Source organism: Caloenas nicobarica, chromosome 2 (genome assembly GCF_036013445.1).
Source record: "Caloenas nicobarica isolate bCalNic1 chromosome 2, bCalNic1.hap1, whole genome shotgun sequence".
In the NCBI taxonomy this organism is placed as follows: Eukaryota; Metazoa; Chordata; class Aves; order Columbiformes; family Columbidae; genus Caloenas; species Caloenas nicobarica.
In genome coordinates, this window is record NC_088246.1 from 17652716 (window position 1) to 17670062 (window position 17347).

The following is a 17347-nucleotide window of genomic DNA, read 5'->3' on the forward strand; positions in this document are numbered from 1 at the left end:
GGTTGTTCTCTCTCCCCCTGCCCACCAATCTAAATTCTTATCTCCCTTTTCCGGTGTTAAATTTTGTGCTCTTAAATGTATAGCTTGATTCTGACTACCTTACATTTTCTTCCTTGTTTTTTTTTCTCCAGACTGTTCTCAAGTCAAATTGCTTTTCTGAGCCTAGAGCCTGTATGCCATCACCATCATGCTACAGCTTTCTGCTGGTTTTATTCTCCTGCTTTCTAAATTCTTGCACATGTTTGGCTGTTACATCTCTTATGCTTCTCCTTCCATTTTGATGCTCTGATGGTCTTTCCTTCAGTGGGCTCAGTCTCCTCCCAGCTCTTTCAGCTTTCCGTCTTTGATATCTGTCGCTGGATGACTTCACTCACTTGATTTTAACTTTATGCAACTTACTCATAAATCAGTCTTTCCAGTCTTGAATAGTTTTTCCACCGACATCTTTAGCTTGTCTTTTTTCAGTCTTCTGCAACCCCATCACAGAGGAAACCACGATATGGTAGAGCTCTCTGGAGGACAAGCTCTGCCAGGTGAATTCAGGGGCGCTTTGCTGATGAAGTTACTTTTCTCCTCTGGTGCAACCTCTCTGTGCCAACCTCAGTGGAAGTGACTGTCACCATAGCAAAGCAAAGAGGTGGAAAAAAGTCTCTGTCTCACCTGATAAAGAGTTCAGGCTGAGCCGCCAGAGAAGGTGGCCTGTGCGAATGATGCAGGCTGTGGACTGGGACAGCAAAGTCATGGGCCATGTCGTTCCGTTTTGCTGACTCTGCTGCCAGGGCAGGGGTCGCTCCATGGGCAGGTCACCAGCAGCTGGGTTGGAGGTGTCACCACCTGCAGCAGCTGTTGGCTTTCATAAAGGCTGGTTTGAGTCCCTACAGATTTTATATCGATAATCTTAATTATTTATTTTCCGTCTTGTTTTGTCAAGTACCGTAAAGAAAGAGACTGGTTTTGTTTCTTTGTCCGTTCTGTCTTGCTTCTTAACGTACTGTTCTCTGAAATGTTTTTCTAGACTAGTAAATGTAAAATATTTCTGAAAAGTAAAGCTTAAATTGAGATTTTTAATAATGAGAATTTAAAAACATAAGGAGCTGTGTTCACAAGTCAGAGGCTATCTGGGGTATTTTTACAGATCTCAAAATGTAAACAGAAGCAAAAAATAATATAAAATTTGTCATTGTTTTACAGGAGCAAAAATGTAGTCAGTGTAGTTAAATGATACACATTTTTCAAAATATAGAACTGTTTTCATTAATAACATTCCCAATTTAAATAAACATTTAAGGTTTCGGAACAGTTTGAGAAAAAGAACTTTGAATGTTTCCAATGTCAGATTTGCTTTGTGTAAGTTGATAGTGTAAAATTTCAATTTATAAACTGTGAAATGATCAGTGATAGCTTTAATATGAAAAATACAGCACTAGTTACTAGACATTTCAGAGGTCTGATGAAAGTATTCATTTCCAGCTAGATCATGTCTAAGAATTTAGCTGAACATCAATATTTATATTTAGGTAGTGCAGGAGTTTGAATCATATCTTCTTTCAAGTTCTAAATATGGACCATGTTTACATTAGTGAATCATAAGCATAGAACTTAGAGCTGAAATGAAATCTTTTTCTCCAGAGGTACTTAAATACACATGACCCAAATTTTGGATCATAAATGCATAGTTCTGAAGAGCTGTGTGTTTGAAAACAAAAAACACTAAAAAAAATAATCTGCAGAGTTTCATATGATAAGTGAAGTATTAAAAATATGAAAAAAATTTAAAAATTAGTGTCATGGAAGTGAATAAGTTAATCTTATCTGCAAAAAGAAAACATTACTACTGTTCCATTGCCACGTGCATTTTCTGCACAATTATTCCATGTAAATCTTGTTCCTCATAAGATCCAACTTTTATTTCTTCACACTTGTAATTTGTCTGTTTTTTAAAAAGTCCCAACCTTTTCTATAAATTCTAGCCTGACAGGTAGTTTTTTGGACTAAGCATACATTATATTAATTGCTGAAGAAATGTCCCTTTACCCGGTGCATATGGTCATTTCTTCATTGTGTTCAGAACATACGGATGTTCTCTCGAGGATAGGCTCTGATCACTTCTAGTTGAAGCTTTGTTTGCAGGTTAATTATTGCCCTGTGCCTGTGCCGCTGACTATTTCAAGAGCAGCTGCAGTGGACAGAGCGAAGTGTGTTAAAAGAAGCGGTGATGGAGGACAAGCAGGAAAGAAATCTCGGCATGTTCAGCATGCAGCATGAACAAGTGTGTGATCACAGAAGCTCTTCTAGAAGCTTGACTGAGAAAAGACACAATTTCTGGCATTCATGCTCTTACCTAAAATATGCATCTTTGCACTGAGATAAAGTAGTACTAGAGTTCTGGGAAAAGATCTGATGTTGAAAACTGTAGTACATTGTGGTTTAATATGTTTTTTGGGAGGAAGAGGGAAGGGGTTGATAAGTTCCAGTTGTGAAAGAAGAAAAGCTTCATAAATACCAGAGATTGATTGACATCAGTTTATAATACTGTCGTGGTTTGATTGCGGGGTGACAACAAAACCGTGGCAGATGTATTGTTAACCTCCTCTCCCCTACCTTTCCCCTTCAGCCCCTCCCTCTCCCCCCTTCCCACTAAGGACAGGCGATTGGGAGGGAAAGAAGGACAGAGAGAAGAGAGTTGGAAAAATTAAAAATGATTTACTAATGCTACCAATAAAAGTAGATAAAAAAATACAAAATATACAAAACCAATCTTGAAAGTCCTGGCAGCTGCTCCGGCAGATGTGGGGCTGGCACCCGAAGTCCTGGACTGGACTCTGCAGCCAACCGGAGCTGGATTCAGTCTGTCACAGGGCCTCAGTTCACAGGGACAACTCGCAAGGTCCTCTCCCAATGTCGGCCATAAGGAAAAAAAAAAGGGCGAGATCCTCATGATCTCCCACTTTTATATGAAGTATCACATGAATGGGATGGAATACTTTAGTTGGTCAACTTTCAGTTCACCTCCTGCTTGCACATCTCACGGGATGCATCATTATCAATGACCTTGCATTCCATTGCTATGTCTACCAAAACATGTACCTAACTTTCAGGAAAACTGCACTTAGTAAGAAGACTTTAGCTGACAGGGAAATTCACTAAAAGAGAAACTTGTTTTTAACAAAACCAGGACAAATGCTTAGGCTGCATCATTGTTTTGTGCATGGTGTCCGGGATCTGGCAGTCAGAGCAGGGAAGTATCTTATGAACACTGGTGGCATAATTCAGTGTAGCAGTGAACAGAATCTATTCTGCAAGTTTCATTGTCAAGGGTAGATTCTTTTGAACATGTTTTAAGTTGCTACCTTTTACTCTGGAAGTGGCGCTTTAGATTAGTTTCATCTGTTTTCTCTATCTTCCTGATTGTTTTTAAACTGCAATATAGAACCTTATTAAATTGAACCAGACCATGAATGTGCCCTACATTATGTGGAAAAATGTAATTGCAGAAGACTAGTTTTAGAAGTCTTAACTGTAAGTAACCTGAAGTAAAAGCAAACACTACTTTTGTTTTAGTATATCTTTGATATTTCACATACATCCTTAGAGGACTGCATGTGATTGCATGGCTTTTACATGTGTAATGCTTCATAATACACATCACCAGGAGGAAACATAGTTGCTGGCCTGAGGTTTTTAGCTCAGGTCTAGAGTAAAACTAACATTTGGTGGGAGGGAGCTGGTAATTTCTGATGGTAAATAGTACAAATTCATAACTGTGTCTTGGGAAGAATACCAGAATTAATTAGAGTGTGTTGAAATGTTTTTATCAAATTGTACAATATATGTAGACATTAGTAAAACAATAGCAACTTCTTATGAAGCAGATATAATCTTCCTCTCTGTTTATTGTGTTGAGGCCCTAACTTCAAATTTAAAGTGCAGAATTTCAAGATTACCATGTGCTCTTTGCCTTCTGCTTTTGATGTGATAGCTTGTAGCATTGCCTGGGAATTGTTTTCTGTTGTTACAGTCTACTCCATTCAGGAAAAAAAACCTGGAATATCGTAATGGAAATGTCATGCTTTTTAAAAACATTTGTATTATCCTTGAGAAGTTTCCAGTCATTCATGTACTCAGTCAAATATTATCTGCCTTTTATTAAGTAGCGAGTAAACTGGTATCAGAGAACTGTAGCCATTTTCTGTTCTTTATTAAGGAATTTCCTCTTAATTATTATTGTAATTGTTATAATAGATTCATAATTACAGTCATTCTTATGATACCTTCTGATATCATCCATGTCTACAATGTTGATGTGTTCTGCTGTATCCTAAACATCTCCATGTTTTCCAAAATGCTTTATTTTTATTGTCAGGAAGGTTCTCAATTTGCAAATTACTTCTGCTAATCAGACTACATCTTTTGTAATATTGACTCTTTGGGAAAAAAATATCAGGTCAAAATTTAAATATTCAAGTATCGAGGAGCAACTACTTGAAAACAGAAGCAACTGGAAAAAGTAGATAGAACGATATGTATATTTGTTGCTGTTATTCCTGCTATCACGCATAGTTTTCACTACAAAAGTAAAAGAATTACTTAACCATTTTTTTCACCAATTTAAAAGGTATTACAAATAATGAAAACTTTTCAAAATATAAAAGAACTCTGTTCTGTATCTAGAAGAAGCTGTGAATTTTAGATTATAGCTGAGATTTTTCAGAGCATTAGGAGAATGAGCTTTCTAACTTGGACTTTCAAGATTTTCAATTTCTGCACATTCATAAATTATTTTAAGATTGACCCTTTTGCCAGACTTCATTAGAGTTTTCTTTGAAAAATCTATTGTTCAAGCTATGTGTGACCTGGAGAAGAAATGGAGAAAGAAAGGAGGCAAGACATGTGACAGGTGATTGATAAGCACCTGCCTGAACCGAATCATTTCAACATTATGTTCCTCAATCTCAATCATGAATTCCACAATAAATTAAAAATTCCTAAGGTAATTTGGACCTCATATGAAAGGGAGCTAGTATGAAAGGGATCCAGTAACCAGGTAAGCTTCCAGAGCTGCTCTGAAGGGAATATTTGGGCAACAACTTAATGTCATGCATCTCATGCTTGAACAGAAGTACTGGTAGATGCTTATTTTGCTTATTTGTTTCGTAGAACTGCTTATTGTATCAAATAGACTTTTTATCTAGGACTAGTAGAACGTTATTACTTTAGGAGAGTTGGGCTTTCTCCTGTTCATAATTTTTGTAGTTTCAAGCTAATGTGCAAAGCGCTTGGTATTTTTGTGTGTATGAAGACACTATTCTGTATCCACAGTTTAGTAGATGCATACATTCTGTATATGAAAACACATACTTTATGGAGTTGTTTCATCAGTTTGACATGTGTTAAAATTGTATACAGGAATTATATCCATTCTACATGCATTAACACTGGAAGAGTCAGGCTATAAATAATATCCTCTCCTTTGTCTTTCATAAATGTCTCAGATGCCAAATAATAAACTGACTGTTAATGTTTGCAGGCTTTGCTCTCTGTACATGATACTGTTGCTCAGAAGAACTACGATCCTGTCTTGCCCCCTATGCCTGATGATATTGATGAGGAAGAAGACTCAGTTAAAATAATCAGGCTCGTCAAAAACAGGGAGCCATTGGTAAGTAACCCTATCTTTTGTTTTGGGATTTTGTGTTAGTGCACAGGGTGGGGAGTGTTGAGATTATGAATGTGAACGGGTAACATTAACTTGAAACACGAACAGACAGACATTACGCCTGTTTATTCATAACATTCAATAATACGCTTGTGACTTCCATTCGCAGTCGTTATAAATAAAGCATGTGAAATGAATCGTAAGAATGTGTTCATTGATGGTGTTTGCGCATTATATATGTGGGCAGGTCTGAGTATTTAGATCAATAATATATTCATCCTTTATCTTGAATTCAAATCATGAACTTGTTTTAAAATGAGAGAGGGAGAATGAATCCCCAGAGAAATCTTGACCTTTGTTGTGAACTGTGCCTGTTACCATTCATGTAAAAAAAGGTGACCTTTCGATACACTGAAAAGAAAGCATAAAAACATATTTTAAAATACTTGAATTGAAATCTGGGCAAATTTAAGATGTCTGTTGTTGTACTTTGGACTATGAATACTAGAAAGTTAATATCTTCATGGGGATATCTGGAAAAATGAAAGGACTAAACGTAGGCTGTATTATGAGAATATTAAAATGCTTTACTGATTTGGTTATTTTTATTTGCTGTAGACTGAAAGTCATCTTTTATAAAATTTAACTATATTCCTTTTCTCCTGCAAACCAGTGAGAGCTTTGTTTTATGTTGTATTGGATATTTGTTTTAATGGATAGCAATCCTAAAGAAATATCTCAAAGTTACTTTGTGAAAGCCATTATTTTGTATTTGAGATGACAGTGGGAGAGCAATGCCTCTGTTAGATGTACAGGGGTAGTTTGTCTCACAGTAGATGTTTTACTATTACTCTTATTCTTGATGGATTTCTGGCATCAATAAACAAGAAGGAAGTTTTGGTATTGACTGACTGTAGGTGCCCATGGGCATAATTAAATGTTTGACCATATGGAAAGTTTTTACTTTGTTTTAACATAGTAAAACTTTTTTTTTTCCTAAATATTTAAATCACAGCTTTAAGCTTTCCTTTTCTTTTTATCAAAGAAATTCTTTGAGAAAAAAAAATAGCTTTAGGTTTTAGTATCAGAAAGAGTATTAATTCTGAAAGGTGTGAGGAAATTTGAACATATAGTATGAAATGAGTTCTAATTGAGCAGCTTATTTTTAGTGTTAATGAAAACACCCTTATTGTTGCTCTTCTTGAATTTGTCAGAAAAATCTTAATAAAATCTTAATTTACATAGTTTCATGTTTCAAACATGATTTGCTACTAAGACTTTCGTGAATTAGATACTGTAAGTTAATATCTCAAAGTGTCTTGGATAAATCGCAACTCCGAAAACAAACCAGAGATTGTCTGAAAACTTATATGAAATACATACGTTGTATATGGGCTTTTGAGATTTTAAGCACTCCTAAAGGGACAAGTAGAGTTGCCTAAGCTGAAGGTTATCCTTGGACTGTTCCTCAGATTCCACTGTTGCCCATTCACTCCAGTGGGATCCTCCAGATCCCGGTGTGTCTGCTGTGGTTTAAACCCCGGTGGCAGCTCAGCCCCATGCAGCCACTCACTTGTTTTCCTCAGTGGGATGGGGGAGAGAATCAGAAGGATGAAAGTGAGAAAACTCACAGGTTGGTATCAAGACAGATTAATTGGTAAAGCAAAAGCCACATGTGCAAGCAAAGCAAAAGAAGGAATTCGCTCGCTGCTTCCACCAACAGGCAAGTGTGCAGCCATCTTCGTCTCCAGGAAAGCCGGGCTCCGTCACACGTAGCCGTGACTTGGGACGACAAACATCGTCACTCCAAACATCCTTCTCTTCCGCTTTCTTCCCCCAGTTTTATTGCTGAACACGCTATCATATGGTGTGCGATATCCCTCTGGCCAGCTGGGGTCAGCTGTCCCAGCCGTGTCCCCCCCCCAGCTTCTGTGCACCCCCAGCCCACTCGGTGGTGAGAAGCAGGAAAGCGCTTGAGACGCTGTCAAGCGCTGTGCAGCAATAGCTAAATCATCCTTGTGTTATCAACGTCGTTCTCATCACAAATCTAAAACATAGCACCATATGAGCTACCTTGAAGAAAATTAACTCTGTCTCAGCCAAAACCAGTACAATCTCTTAAAAAGGAGCATCCACACTTAGCATAACTCTTGTGCTCAAGAGGCAGCAGAGAGGAGTGGTGTGGTTTTTTTTTTTTTTTAGAACTTTCTTTTACTAGACAGGACTGTGGCCATGGAAAATATAAAAAATGTGAGATAACTCAGTTCTTCAGTTTAAGATTACCTAGTTTATTTACCAAGGTGAAAACAGCTTTATAATGGAATCTGTGACAGACCTATTGCTAGGAAGAGGCAAAGGACAAAGATAATTGCAGCCTACAACTACCTGAGAGTAGGGAGCTCACAAGGACAGTGGAGTCAAACTCTTCTCAGCAGTGAAAGATGCTAAAACACAGGGCAGTGGCCACAAGTTGCAGCCATGGCAGGCTTATACTGAGAATTAACAGAAGTGTTTCATTAGGTGGAAAGTCCAGCACTGGAGCAGAGTGACTAGAGATGTGGAATCTCCAACCTCAACCATAATGTAATGGCTGACCTCATCTGGCATTGACAATAGTCCTGCCCTGAGCAGGACATTGGCCTGAATGACTTCCAAAAGCTGCCCCTCAACCAACATTTCTAGATTGTGCCTTATCTCTACAGGAAAGGAGTTTTTGTGTTCTTTCAAAATCCCCTGTCTATCTTAATGTTTTATTTTTTGTCGGAGAAGAGTTTATAGTGAGTTCTGTTTTGCATGTTACTTGTTCTACAGGAAGACTTCAAAGAATAGTGTATAGTGTCCTCCTCCTTTTCCATAATGCACCTGCATTCCATTTTGGCATTATTAATGTTAATGTCAAACATTCATTTCTTTGTGGCAGATTTATAGTGACTTATTATGACACCATCACCACAATACGTAACAAACCTATTATTTTTGTCTTTGTCTTCCCTAGATTTTTTTTTCACTTAGGTAAGAGCTGAGAAGACACATGGACAGTAATTCAGATAAAGTCTTACCAAAATATGGCACAGCAGAATAAATAAAGACAAGTTTATACTAAATATATTAGATCTACTGCATTTATGCTTTCTGAAGTTATTTTACTAAAGAAAGGGTATGCCACGATCTATGTTTACTATTTAAAATTTCTTTTTCTATTTATTTCTGTGTCTTTTTAGTGGCTTTTCCTTTAGAACTTGTTCTAAAGCATGGGTATCAAACTCATTTTCACCGGGGGCCACGTCAGCCCCGCGGTTGCCTTCAAAGGGCCGGATGTAATTTTAGGCTTCTATAAATGTAGAAGTAGTTAAATTTGTACAGGCCTAAAATGAGTTTGATACCCCTGTTCTAAAGTCTTGGGTATTAGCACAGACAAAGAGTCTCTATTTGTTCAGTTTGTCTATTCACTGTTCTCCAGTCAAAAAGTCTGACTTCCACTTGCGTAGTTATATCAAGATCCTTGCCACTGAGCTTGAGATTGGAGGTACCATACAATATTTTTTCTGGGGTGGAGACTGTCTGGTTTCTTGACTTGAAGATACTGAGCTCTTTGAACTTTTGTTTTACCTTGGATACATTCTCATTCTCTATTTTTACACAAACAGTAGAGATTGTTTTTCTGCAGAGCTGTAAGCTTTAAATCAGTTGCACACCCTGGATGTTCTTGAATTGGATATCTCTTTTGGATGACTTTCAACAGTACTCTCTGTGAAGCAAATTAGGCACTCTCTTCTTTGGAATATATATAGTGACCATTTTTATATAAAACTGCACCACATTTCCTCTTGTATTTGTTCGTGCTTTTCTCTGAGTTAAGCACCTCACCGGTGTTCTGAGTCTGTGTTAATCACATATTAATGAGGCCTGAGTTCCCAGGAGTAATCATCTCAAAAGAGAGGGGAACACATGGTTTGTGGGAGGGCTTTCTGTTTGCCAGATTTCCCCAGTTCAGAAGTCAGTGCTGAACTTTCCTCCAGTTTTTTGGAAGAGATGGTTTAAACTTGTTAATCCTTCCATGGTTGTGGTGGAGTGTTTTTGTTTGCTTTTGTTTTTCTAAATGCTCTATTCTAGCAGTGTCTCGCTCAAATGAGGTGAAATTGTGTCAGGAGGTTTTATCTGAACAAAGTAATTTAGAACATCTTCGAAACTTATGTAAAGAGAAGTAGAAACATCTCTTTTTAGAGCTAGTCCAAAAGTCACGTGGCTATAATTAGGCTTTTTATCAGATATCTTGGAGGGTTTTCACTCATGCCTACCTCTCCAGGGCTTTTTCGGCCACTGCCGTGTTCCTGGTTAGCATTCCTGAGATCCGAGATGTACAACCACTCTACCAGGAGTTCAGTTCCTGGCTAATTCCAGCTCCCCAGTGGTATTCCGGGTTTGTTATAGCTGTCATGTAGTTATTCTGAATAACATGTTTCTTCACATTAAGATGATTGCTTCTTCATCACACAGATTCATTTTGCGTAAATTTAGCCTTTTGAAAACTAGTCTCTGTGCTTTGTCTGTAGTCAAGAGGAGTGCAGGCAGCTCCAGAGAATGAGCCATGGCATCTATTGAAGATGCTTGACTTAATGAAAGGATGATTATTTCTCCAGAGCCGCCTATTTCTTTTGATTAAGTAGAGGAGGAGCCTAAACACCTAGCTTGAACTAGATACCTGATTTCCATAGCTGAACTTGGGTGAATTGAATTGTGGAGATTTAAAAGAGTCCTTTACATGTTCTGCCCATGAAGATTCTTGCTTGCCTCTCACTCTGAGTCCACATAGCTCAGTTCTTATTAGTGAATGAACCCAACTATTTTACAGGTGGGCTTAATTTAGGTGTAAGAACAGCTTTAGTGTGCATAGTCTACATGTATGTGGGCATCAACTTTTAAATAACTCTTCACTATAAGGTAGGTAACTGATATTTGTATTTGCATTTTCCACTGAGAATGAAGTAAAATAAGGCTTATTGAAGTACTTATTTGCATTCAACATCTGCATGTGCTTTTGTTTAACAGAAAGGTATGCAAAAATATTACAGATGTTTCAGACTCTCTTATTAGTAATTTATTTTACAGGCTAGTCTTTCTTTCTTTAAAAATAAAGGCTTATAATGTTTACATTCTGGAACCGGCAGATAAATAGATGAACTAATAAAGCTCACATCTGTGAAACCCTGAGTGATGCTCACCAATCAGTGTTACTACGTTAAAGATGGGGGAGGAAAAAAAAAAGTGAAAGAGCCTTGCTGAAGGAGCTTGTATTATTTTTAGTGCTTTTGCATGGTATACCTTTAAACATTTTCTCAGTCTGATCACCATATGGCTCCCAAACTCCTTATTTTTCCCTTTAAAAGTATTTTAAACTGAGCTATGCTATTACATCTGTATATGTCTCATTTAGGGTAACTTACACTTTTGGCTAGCAACACTGAAAATATTTTCCAGCTCTCAAAGTCCAGTCTAACCTTCTTCCATTTTTAAAGCTCTAAATGAGGAGCTGCATTGCACATGTAACTGAAAGTACTGGAGCTGAACATCTCATACGGATAAATTCTTGCCAGATTATATATACCTCATAGTTTAAGCAGGGCTGGCACCATTACAAGAGAAGCTGCTTTTTCAGAAAATCAGCTCTTGGGGTTTTCAAAAAGAAATCCACTTGTGTTTGATGATTTCTTTTTAAGTATCCTAAATTGGGAGGGAAAGGGAATTTAAGTAACTCTCTTTTTTCTTTGTGTACTATAGGTACAGCAAAAATACATAAATTCAAACAGTGCTTTTTGTGGGCCTGTCCATTCCCTTTGAGTTTGCCACAGAGGAGTTATTGACAGTGAGCTAACTTGCATTAAATAATTTCCCTGTGAATTCAAACTTGATTCTGTGCTTTGTTTGGAAATTCCAATTTACTTGTTCTCTTTACTGGGATGTCTGTCAAATTGTCTAACTTGTGCTAGGAAAATTCATTTTGTGCCAGTAGTGATAATCACATCGAGCATGAAGTGACCATTCCACTTGGACAGGAGTCTTATCGTTGCTTCCAGATGCTGGCTGGGTCAATACTCTTGTCTTTTTTTCCTAGGGTCTGTCTAAAAGCAAGGTGAAATGAAGTACCTGTTTTCAGACAGCAGCGTTAGCGTCTGGGGTAGCTGGGTGATCATAAGAGAAGGCTGTGAGACATTCCGTACCTTTTGCATTTAATAGTGTTGACTTCTAGGTAAAAGGCAGGAAGAATTTCTGTTCAGGGCTTTCCCCCTGATCAATTAGGAGAGCTTCTGTTTTTTGGGGACAATATGGTAGAAATGTCCTGTATTTATATTTGACTCTAGCATCATCATGCGTAATTTTTTTTTTTTTTTTTTGAATATCCATCAAAAAGATGCTTTGTACTTTTAAACAGTTGTAATCTTCCAGGTATTAATAATAAACTTCAAATTAATAGACGTTGCTGCAATGTCAGAACTCAATATTGAGATATAGGCTAGAAGGATTAATGCTTCATTTAATGTGTTCCTAATGGTGTGCAGTTCTTTTTGCTCAGAAGTCTAATAGTGAGTTTTTAAAGTGAGATTAGCTGCAGCTAAATCTTTATCTTTTTGAAACTTTCAGACTTGGTTGAAACTGTAATACAAATGTTTGCCAATATAATTGCATTATAAACAACACATAAGGATGACAAATTGCAGAATTACTTTGCTTATGGATAGAATGTCATAATAATAAATTTATTTAAGATGTAAAATAAAATGCACAAACACAGCATATCAGTTTTGCTGGCTACTGTTAAAGGCTCATCCAAAGAGAATATTGTGTGGTGTCTGTTTTAATTTTTCTGTATTTGCAATAAATGCAGCCTGCATATAGTAAAATGTAAATTAATCTCCCATTTTTGTTTTGCGCTGGTTTTCCATCTTAGAGGCAGAGGGAAAAGGAAACAAGTTTGTTGACAGTCAGTAAAATTTTTAACTGCAGTGAAACATGACCCACGTTACTTACTTGTACTTATTTCAGCTTCACATCCATGAAACACTTAAAAATTGAAATAGAGATAAACATGATGTTCATGTTTAATCTAAACAAATACATAAACTAGCTGTAAAAGCAATTTAATTATTTAAAAGAACTTTATTTATAAAGTACTTCTGTACTCTACTTCAAGCACAACAATTTTCTGATGGAAGGAAATTCTAACCACTGTCTTGTACTCAGAGGTGAAGTAATACTGAGTAAAAATATGGAACTTTTCAGAAAATTGACTTACCTGCCAGAGCCCTAAATACCTCTGTTGATTAAAAAAGTCAGAGCTATCACAGGTAACTATAATAAATACGTTGACATGGCAAAGTGATCACGTGCAGATAAAAAGCTGTTGGCCAGAAGGTGCTTTTTTCTGTGTTGTTTTGTGAAAATACTGGATCAAATAACCTTTTTGCAGGTGATTATACAGTACATCGTAACTAGCTAAAATCGATGTCGTTATTCTGCGGGTTCTGCCTTCCGGGCAGGGCCAGCGCTTCCCCCTGGCCCGTCCCCTCCGCCTGGCAGGACAGGCGTCTCCGCGCCACCGCGTCCTTCCCGGCTCCCTTGTCGCTGCTTCTGCTGCTGCCCCAGCACCTTCTGCCTCTTCCCAGCGCGCCCTCGCAGCTCTAGTTACAAAGGCATTTTTCTCATCTAGACAGCTGTTCGCTGGAAATTTAACTACATGATGTCATTTTACCTAAATGCCTGGCTGCTGTGTTTGTGCAGTGTATGAAAACAGCCGTGACTAACTCAGGAAATGTTCCCGTCCTCCGCGTTGCTGTCCCGCGGGTCGTCCAGGTGAGCCCTGGTGTGCAGGGGCGTTTCTCAAATCCATGTTTATTCATTGATAACGCTGCAACGCAGAACTGTGATGAGTGGGTTACACAGGCAGTTCTGAGCATAAAGCGCAACTATTAGGAACACAGATAAAGCTTTTATAGCCATAGTATGTAACGTGGCCTGTTTTAATGCAGGAAAAACAATTTATCCATTCTTAGTAATATTTTAGTACAGTTTTAGCAACAGACTCAGGTAAGGTACGCTGCAGTTAACATGAAATCGAACAGTAAACTTCTTGTATCATTTGTCCAAACTGCATGAGTCAGTTCTGAATGGAAAATAATTCATGTTTTAATAGGATGGTAATAGAGCAACATATTTTGTATATTCTTTTCACAGGCAAGTATAATTTCTGGCTTATTCACACATTGCTGTAATACGATGTCAACTTTTTTGCAGTTTTACATAGCAAATTTTTTTCTAACGTAGTGAATTAAAACTATGGTAAGATTAACCAAATAACTTTTTTTTTTTTTTTAAGGGTGCTACTATTAAAAGGGATGAACAGACTGGTGCAATTGTGGTGGCCAGGATAATGCGTGGAGGAGCTGCAGATAGAAGTGGTAAGGTTTTGCTCTTTTCCACTAGCTATTCAAGTTCCATAATTCAGAAGAAGATGAGATAAAATGGGAGCAGATTCTACACACAAAATACATCACTATCACAAACAAAAGTATTTGGGGTTTGGACAGCTTTCCAGAGTGATATTTCAATACTGGTCAAAGTATTCATGCTGATTTTTTTTTCCCCAGTTCACTTGCAACTGGGTATCTTTGAGTTAGCAGATACAGGGTTTTTTTAAGATATACAATGGTTTGTTTCCATGTGAAGATACGCACTTAGAAATGAAAGGATATGCCAAGATTACAACCTGCTGATGGAGGAACTCAGGATGGCTGAATTATTTTATATTAGTACATCCATTTGGAGTTTCAGCTGGTAATTCTCAAAATACCAGCACATCCTTGACTGCTATTGCTAGTTTGGGATGCTCAAAATCTGCAAGAGCTCAAGCAAGAGGTCCTGAATTTTTCTCTGAAGTGCCTCTTTGCTTTGAGGAAAATCTAGGACAGCCGTGTTTCACACTTCCATGGGGTAATGGAGTAAATCTAGATATATATTGTAAAATTAGGAAACATTTGTGCCGCAAATTAGCACTCACAGCCTAAGTGATCTTTGCAGTACTTGCAGCTGTGTAGCAATAAGAAAGTATTATGAGTAGGAAAAGAATTGGCACAGACATTTTTCAAACATCTGCGTAAAAGTCTGGAAAAGTCACAGAGAAATTGTTCTAATTTTCAGGAGGAAGGAAGGGAGGTGAGTAAATCAACCATCTCAAACTTATCTGTGAGGACAGGAGCTGTTGTTATGTTCACCATATATTCCTGTTTTTAAGTTATAGCTTAAAGTGGATGAGCAATGGAGAAAAAAGCTGCATGTTAATGGCATTTTTTGTATAATATGTAGCTACTGTTGAACAACTCCTCTTTGCCTTCTGTAGGTCTTATTCACGTTGGTGATGAGCTGAGGGAAGTCAATGGGATTCCTGTAGATGATAAAAAACCTGAAGAAATAATACACATTTTGGTAAATACCAAACATTTTAAAATTAATTTAGGGGAGTCAAGAAAAAGTAATTAGACTTGCGTTTTCTAGTGTATTTCTTAGAAAAAAGTATATTCTACAATAAAGCTTTTTCTTCCAGTGCCACCTCTATTTCCTTTCTCTTAGAGAATGATTATCCATGCATTACATACATATGCAATTTCAGATTACTTGTAAAGAGTTAATGACGGTAATATGGTTATAAATACATTGCAGAATATTGCAGACCTCAGTGTATAATCTACAGTTTTTCAGGCACACCATGATCTGTTGAATTAAAACTTTTAAATGTATTCATAATTTTAATAACACATTAACTCCATGTGAAAATTACTTCAAAATACATGTACTTGATAGAATAAACAAAGTGGTATATTAAGATTATATTTTTTATTGATTTGTAGTGTGTAGCCATTTATATGATTGTGCTCCTCTGAACTACAGAATTTCTGAAGCCAGCCTAATTATTCAGTTAGAGAGCGCTATTGCACATTAAGTAATTTAGAATTTGTCTGAAATATTTAATATTTTTACGGCAAAGAAACCTATGAGGGTCATGACAGCTCTATATTCATGGTGTAGGCATTTCTATATGCATAAATACCTTGCTGTCCTGCTGAATTGAGTGGCTGTCTCACAGCTTTGGTTCAATAACCGAGATGATTCATTTCAAGTGTTAGCCCACTGATATTTATACTTGCTTTGTGGTTTTATGTTCCCTACAGAAACATATTTTCCTTTAGAAATTAATATTTTAAAATCTCTAGAAGCACAATACCCCTAGAAAAGGTGTGAACAATTTCCCCATTTACCTCCTCGAGGTACAATATAAACATCAAAAGCTAGTTAGGGCTTGTTTCAGAAGTAACGGAATTATTGATTCCAGCCCTACGGCTGGTGCAATAAGAACTTGGCTGCTGCTTGTCCAACAGCGAGCTCTGGGGCGCAGACATGCCGGCAGAACTATGTCTCGCTCGGTACTGGACGGGCCTGTTTCCATTTTGCTTGAATCGTTGGCTGTCTGTGGCGCTCTCCGGGTTTTATGGAACTTGTCGGCTGCGTGCAACAGCAGCAGAGGCTCCAGCTGATTAGCACTTCCTTCAACAGCAAAATGTCACCGAGGCAGTGGGAATATATTGTGGTTAATAAGTAAAATGCAGCCAGACACACTTTAAGTGGGATATAGGGAAAGATGAATGGATGAGGTGGCTGATGATGGCTGAGTTGTTTTAAGATTTATAGTGGAGGGCTTTTTTTCCATTTAGTACACGTAGTCTATTCAAATATGTTTTTCTTTTCAAGTATCTTAAGTTGCCAAAAGAGTAAATCCCCCCAATAGTTTTATATGATAAATATGGCATAAGCCTATTTGAATTTTTCTTTTTCTTTTTCTTTTTTTTTTTTTTTTTTTTTTTTAAATGAAATGTTAGTTGGATTTTTCCAGGGATGTCCAAACTGTGCCAGGAGTCCTGTGGTTGCTTCTAATATGCATATATTTTAGCTATAGCATTTGCTTCTGCTTTCAGCACAGAAGTGGGACCTTTGAAACATGCAGGTCCCAGTTTTTAACACTCCATCTCTGGCCACCAGTGAAGCAAATAAAACCAAGCATTTCAAGTGGGTATTTTATTCTTTGCAATGCAAAGTTTGAAATGGTGAAGCTGTCAGACTCCATGGATCATGCTTGGGAGAGGAGAGATTCATTAAATTTCAATATTTTAAAATTATTTTGAGTTTCTTTTCCTTTTAATATTTCTTTGAAATGTACAGCTTAATTCTCATTTTCTTTTTCATTATTTCTCATATTCTTTTCAAATGTTCACCAGGCTCAGTCTCAAGGAGCAATTACATTTAAAATTATACCTAGTGTGAAGGAAGAAATGCCAGTAAATGAAGGCAAGGTAGGCAAGACTATTTCAGAAACTATTGCAGTAACTGTTATGCTGAGAATATATATTGTTTGCTTGGATGACAGAACCAAGAATGTGATTTATGCCTCTAGATTCAGTGTTTCTAATGCAACAACGTGTAGTGCACTACACAATATTCACGTACTAAATTTACAAGTGGGTGAAACATGGTTCTTAAGCCTTAACTGTACAGCCATGAAGTTGACATAAGGTACTTTTCAGTCTTCTGCGAGGACTTGGCTTAGTTCCAAGTACTCCTTTTCTTCCATCATACACTGGGCAGAAG

At 37.3% G+C, this 17347-nt stretch overlaps 1 protein-coding gene across 6 annotated transcripts in view; it reads left to right on the forward strand.

Moving 5' to 3' along the window:
• The window catches only part of MPP7 (MAGUK p55 scaffold protein 7), a 152922-nt gene that overhangs the window by 99289 nt on the left and 36286 nt on the right, over window positions 1–17347 (forward strand). For all 6 annotated transcript variants that reach the window (XM_065627580.1, XM_065627579.1, XM_065627578.1 and 3 more), the window contains 4 exons: window positions 5528–5659; window positions 14028–14109; window positions 15048–15133; window positions 16978–17052. In XM_065627580.1, the coding sequence (XP_065483652.1) occupies window positions 5528–5659; window positions 14028–14109; window positions 15048–15133; window positions 16978–17052 (375 nt within the window). The remainder of the gene's footprint in view (window positions 1–5527; window positions 5660–14027; window positions 14110–15047; window positions 15134–16977; window positions 17053–17347) is intronic.